The 5,775-nt window shown below is 41.3% G+C and overlaps 1 protein-coding gene across 2 annotated transcripts in view; it reads left to right on the top strand.

Annotated features, from left to right (window-relative positions):
- Positions 1-5,775, top strand: part of LOC107684949 (collagen alpha-6(IV) chain-like) — a 125,749-nt gene that overhangs the window by 108,957 nt on the left and 11,017 nt on the right. For both annotated transcript variants that reach the window (XM_016481341.1, XM_016481342.1), the window contains exons 29-43: positions 500-670; positions 941-1,084; positions 1,280-1,399; positions 1,638-1,819; positions 2,001-2,064; positions 2,192-2,266; positions 2,408-2,515; positions 2,618-2,725; positions 2,868-2,939; positions 3,037-3,156; positions 4,461-4,577; positions 4,774-4,935; positions 5,037-5,135; positions 5,232-5,381; positions 5,497-5,613. In XM_016481341.1, the coding sequence (XP_016336827.1) occupies positions 500-670; positions 941-1,084; positions 1,280-1,399; positions 1,638-1,819; positions 2,001-2,064; positions 2,192-2,266; positions 2,408-2,515; positions 2,618-2,725; positions 2,868-2,939; positions 3,037-3,156; positions 4,461-4,577; positions 4,774-4,935; positions 5,037-5,135; positions 5,232-5,381; positions 5,497-5,613 (1,809 nt within the window). The remainder of the gene's footprint in view (positions 1-499; positions 671-940; positions 1,085-1,279; positions 1,400-1,637; positions 1,820-2,000; positions 2,065-2,191; positions 2,267-2,407; positions 2,516-2,617; positions 2,726-2,867; positions 2,940-3,036; positions 3,157-4,460; positions 4,578-4,773; positions 4,936-5,036; positions 5,136-5,231; positions 5,382-5,496; positions 5,614-5,775) is intronic.

Genomic DNA, 5,775 nt, shown 5'->3' with positions numbered 1-5,775 from the left:
GGCTTGTTTAGTTAACACTCGAAGGTGATTGGGCTCTCGGGCGAGATCCCAATTCGTCAGTCACGACTGATGTAACATCTCCGTTCCCTCCTTCAGGGAACGAGGGTTACACAAGTAACCGAGACGTTAGTCATGTTCCAGCTTCTTGTACATTCAGTCTATAATTAGACTTTACATTAAACTGACATTTCCACAAATTGTGAAATATGTTGTGTTCATCCAGTACAACAAATATCAGTAAATGTTTTTTTTTTTTTTTTTGCAAAATTCATTAGAATTTGCTTGTTTTTTCTTTAATTACCTGTTATTTAAAGCACTGCATGCTGTCTTTAAAGTATTTCTTTAGTGGGTAAGTGTGTTCACCTGCACAGTATTGTGTTTATTTACTCGTATAAAAAAAAAATCTTAATGGAATTTATTTCAGTGAAATCCAAATAATTTCTAGGCACTTTCAGAGCTAATGCCTATATTATATTTTAACGATTTTTTTCCTCCACAGGTTTCCCAGGGCTGAAGGGTGTGAGAGGAGATCCAGGGCCTCAAGGGCCTGGTGGAATAAAGGGTGTACCAGGACTTCCTGGCATCCCAGGTTCACAGGGATTTAGGGGACCTCCTGGACCCCCTGGCATTGGGACACGTCCCGGCATACCTGGAAGACCAGGAGTAAAGGGTATGATATTGCAGAAAGAGATTACTATTTAAGTTGATTTGACTTTGAGTTATATTGCTGATAGAAGCTATTCTAGATTCACTTGTGCAGTCATTTTAACATGCTTCTACTATCTCTAAAACCACACTATTGAAATTTGTTATGCTGTGCATTATTACAAAGACATCAAACAAGCATCTCAGAGATTGTTTCAGATAGCATAAAATAGTCTAATGAGCACATTTTACTTTTAATTATCATAATGTAGATATTTTGTTATCTGTGTTCAAGGGGAGAAGGGGTCTCTTGGATTGTTGGGGTTCCCAGGTTTACCTGGTTCTCCTGGAGTCCCAGGTGGCCCAGGTGTTAAAGGTTTACCTGGCTTTGCTGGGCAGGATGGCTTACCTGGAGGAACTGGATCAAGAGGAACCAAAGGTATATTGATGACACTTGCAGGACATTTGATTGTGGATTTTTAGTTAAGTGAAACCATAGAAGGCACTCAAAAAAGATTTCAGAACTTCAGAAAGAACAAAGATATAAAATAGTTTATTGTAATTATATTTTAAAATGCACTACAGTAATACAATTAATGTACTAAATTAATGGATATATGTTTGTGTTTTAAAGGGGAACGTGGTACTCCTGGTCTTCCAGGACCCTCTCCGGTGCTTCCAGTAGAGCAGCTGGAAAAGGGTCAAAAAGGTGAACCAGGAGATGGTGGACTGCCTGGTTTCCCAGGACCAAGAGGTACAAAAAGTGGACAGACCATCCAACTAGACCTCAGTTCCTTAGATTCTAATGATGAATCCATGCTGTTTAGTGGCATAAAGGTGTTCATGGACTTGTGATGTTGAGCTGTTCTGTAGAGTTATTCAGTGGAGTTATTAATGACTTAATATTTTCATTTAAGCTTGTGATAAAAGAACCAATCATTCAGTCATTAGAATCTCAGTAAAACAAAATGGTTTTTTTTTCTTTTTAACAGGTGATAAGGGTTTTCCAGGGTCACCTGGACGTCAAGGCTTTCCTGGATTACCTGGTGTTGCAGACCAAGCAAAAGGTTTTCCTGGCCAGCCTGGACTCCCAGGTATTCCTGGCTCCTTTGGCTTCCCTGGTCCCAAAGGTTCACCTGGAGTTATGGGCTTCCCTGGCTTACCAGGCCTTAGTGTAAGTATCCTGTATTCAGGCCACAAGTACAGTATATGTATACAATTTTACTATGGATGCAGCAGTACTAATACTGTTATCAGCAACGGGTCTAACATGGTCTCATACTTGCACTTGTCAAAATATGTTATGAATTGAAATATACATTGTCTCTTATTTTTCGTGTTGTTCTCCATTGCAGGGTGATGATGGTGTACCTGGGGTTCAAGGGTTCCCAGGAACTCCAGGACAATCTGGTGGCAAAGGTGAGATCTCTGTGATTGTCAATGCCAAGCATAATAATAATAATGTATCTTATTTCTGACCTACAATACGTATGGCAAATGCAAGTAGTTGAATAGTAGTCTGATGCCTGTAAACATTGTCTTTAAGGTGAGAAAGGTGATTCATATGAATTATCTGGACCCCCTGGACCAAAGGGTGTGATTGGAAATCCTGGATTCCCAGGTTAGAAAGACATTTTTTCAGGTTCTTAGTATGTATATGGTTTATAAACTCTTCTATTTTTTGTACTATATTTCATTTTAATAATGTAAATTCCAGTCTGATTTCTTAAATAGATTTTTGCCCTTTACCTTTCATAACTAGGTGGTCCAGGACTTCCTGGTGAACCAGGTGATCCTGGTTTCCCAGGAATATTGGGATTTCAAGGCCAGAAAGGTTTTCCTGGAGAGCCGGGAGCACCTGGATTTGGTGGTACGTGGAAGTTTGGATCCACACTTCATGCTGTTGAAATTATTTCAGCTTTTACATCAGCAGCTTCCCTAATTTTATTTTTATTGTTGTATTTGTTTATAGGCTCACCAGGCCTCCCAGGCATTAGGGGTCTCCCTGGTTATCCAGGACAGAAGGGGCGTGATGGAGATTTAGGCCGTTCTGGAGCTCCAGGTTCACCAGGAGAGAAAGGTTAAACAAGAACTTGTACCATTTTGCCATTAGATATTGCTAAAACATATGTTTTTCAGCTGTAGTCATTCATCTTTCTACACACTAATAGAACCCAGCATGTTGCCATTTCTGAAATAGCCTGTTTCAAATCTTACTTCAGGTTTTCCAGGATCACCTGGTTTAGATGGACTCAATGGTCTTCCAGGATCCAAGGGCTTGTCTGGAGTTCCAGGTACATTATTAGATGAACCTCTGATTATAAGGTTCTACATTAGACTTTAAACATGAACAAACTAGTGAATGCTCATTTATTTAACATATGTCCTCAGGTGTGACTGAAGGTGGTCGGACTGGAGCTTCTGGTGTGAATGGCCTGAAGGGGGAGAGAGGCTCATCAAAGCCCGGAGCACCTGGGCGCCCTGGAGAAAAAGGATCCAGAGGAGACACTGGTGAGGAGAATCATGTGTATGGACCACTGAACATGCAATTAACCTCACCAAGACCTTTGGCTATATCTGAAACTCTTAAAGGTGCCATAGAATGGAAAACTGTATTTACCTTGGCGTAGTTGAATAATAACAGTTCTGTACATGGAAATGACATACCGTGAGCCTCAAACACCATTGTTTCCTCCTTCTTATGTAAATCTTGTGCATTCAAAAGACCACTGAAAAATAGGCGAATCAGAACATAACACCGACTGTGACGTTACAGTCGGGATCACTAATATGTACGCCTCCAACATTTGCATATACCCGCCCATGTTCTATGCCAGCTGGACCTGCACAGCCGAACCATCAGAAGTTCTGCAGGTATTGTGAAGAAACAAGCGAGGATAATAGCGAAAATGGCAGATCATGGAAATAAATGTTATGTTCCAGGCTGTGCAGGGGATGTGATGTGCAGGGATGGGTATTCAGTATTCAGAAAGGTACGGAAAGCAAATAACGCGTGTTCTAATAAAATAGCGCGAGCCACTAAAGGGACATGGTTAGCTGCTTGCTAGCAGTAGCCTGTTACATTACAGTACATAAGATTTCACTTACCACATAAACAGAGTAAGGAGAGATGACTGAGGATGATGGCGAATGATTTACAGATCCTGAGCACCACTGACAAGCATCTGATCTTGTAAAATGTGTGGTAAGTACTGCCGCTGTAGTTTACACCGAGCATGTGCGATAGCAAATCTCGAAAGTGAAAGTAAAAAGTGATCGTGCAGTCGAATTTTGTTTTAATGCCCCGCAAATTAATAGCGGCTCCCTGATGCCCGCATTTTATATACAGTATAATTACCCAACGATATAACTGCGAGAGACAGTATTGAAATATATATTTTCCCTGTGTTTCCTTCCTGCTGTGTGAACTACCGAAATGAGCCGCACTGTGAAACAGCCAATCAGAGCAGAGCTCAACATTATTATTCATGACCCTTCCAAATAAGGTAAAAACAGACCATTTCATTCTAGGGACAAATCCTAGGGTTGTAAATGGACATGTAAAACCGTTTCTGGAGATTTTTTGCCCTTACCTAAGCCACATACCTTCTATGTAGATATCAGAGAACAATTTAAAATATTGTATCAATGCATTCTATGGCACCTTTAAAATAAGGGAAAAATATAAATGTAGAAAAACTCTAAATGCATATATATTTACAAACCAATCATGGGGCCATTGCTTCTCCATCCAGCTTAGTTTCTCTTTCAATTTGCATGTTTGTATTTAATGATTATGAAATCTTGGTTTTCAGGCGCCTCTGGTTTGAGAGGCTTCCCTGGTAATCCTGGCCCCCCTGGCCCACCTAGTCCTTCTAATATCCCTGGTCCTCCCGGAGACCCTGGACTTCCGGGATTAGATGGACGAGAAGGTACAGGACATTTCTGTACTCTCTGTTCTCATCTTTGTTTTGATATACATCTAAAACAAAAAGATGTTTGATCTAGAGGACTAGCAATTATATTTCCTCTTAGATCTGTTTCTCTTTGAGCATGAACTTGTAACCTTTTGCAGTTGCCCATAGTTCTTGTGATGCATTGAAATCAGTTGAACTGGATCTTTTGTAGGTCCCTTAGGCCCTCCTGGCCTACCTGGTCTACCAGGCCCTGGAACAGTCCAAGGAGACAGGGGAGATGCCGGACTTCCTGAGCGACCAGGAATACCAGGACCACGTGGAGACCCCGGTGGTTTTGGAGCGCCTGGATTTCAAGGCAGTCCTGGTTTTAAAGGTATCTTTTCTACTGTTTTAATATTTTTCCGTCTCTTTAACTGTGCTCCCATATTTTGTTAATTGGAATTTATTCATTTTTGTGCTGTCTGGATTTACAAGGACAAAGTGGTGACCCTGGCTTTAGTGGTGTACGTGGACCACCAGGGTTCCCTGGAGAACCAGGAGATTATGGCAGGAATGGACCCAAAGGATTAAAGGGTCAGTAGGCATTTTAAATCTTTAAAAAAAAGTTAGCTAACATTAATAAATCATGAGCATTCTTGAAACATCAGCTTTTGCTTATTGTCCTCTCAGGTTTTCCCGGTCCTAAGGGACGTCCAGGTACTGTGGTCCCACGTAACATAACCGACAGTATGCCATTGGGTGAACGGGGCCCACCAGGTCTTGATGGGTTTGTTGGTCAGGAAGGAATGCCAGGCCTGCCAGGCAGTCCAGGATTCCCAGGTGAGTGTTTTTTTATTGCCTTTGCAGAAGATAAGAAAGAAGTAAGAAATATGAAACTGAAAGTCAGTTATTTAACCTTTTAACTCCAATTTCAATTCCTCTGAAAATTCTCTAGGTCCCAAAGGACTCAGAGGGCCAGTGGGTAGACTTGGTCCTGTTGGTGCAGCTGGATCTCCTGGAGCTTTTGGTGACCCCGGATCTCCTGGAATCCAAGGACCCACAGGAACCCAAGGTAGAAAGAGTGTTCTTCTACCTTTTACATCTTTTATATAAATGTTTCTGAGCAGTGGTTCTCAAATGGTGGTACAAAAGATCTGTTCTGATCATGGATCAGTAGTAATTAAAATAATGCAAAAAATCTAACCATATAACCTCCCCCCCCCCCCCACAATAT

The sequence above is a fragment of the Sinocyclocheilus anshuiensis genome, unplaced genomic scaffold (genome assembly GCF_001515605.1).
Source record: "Sinocyclocheilus anshuiensis isolate Anshui unplaced genomic scaffold, SAMN03320099.WGS_v1.1 scaffold49, whole genome shotgun sequence".
NCBI lineage: Eukaryota > Metazoa > Chordata > Actinopteri > Cypriniformes > Cyprinidae > Sinocyclocheilus > Sinocyclocheilus anshuiensis.
The sequence above is the reverse complement of the archived record's forward strand: the minus strand, read 5'-3'. Positions and strand labels throughout refer to the sequence as shown.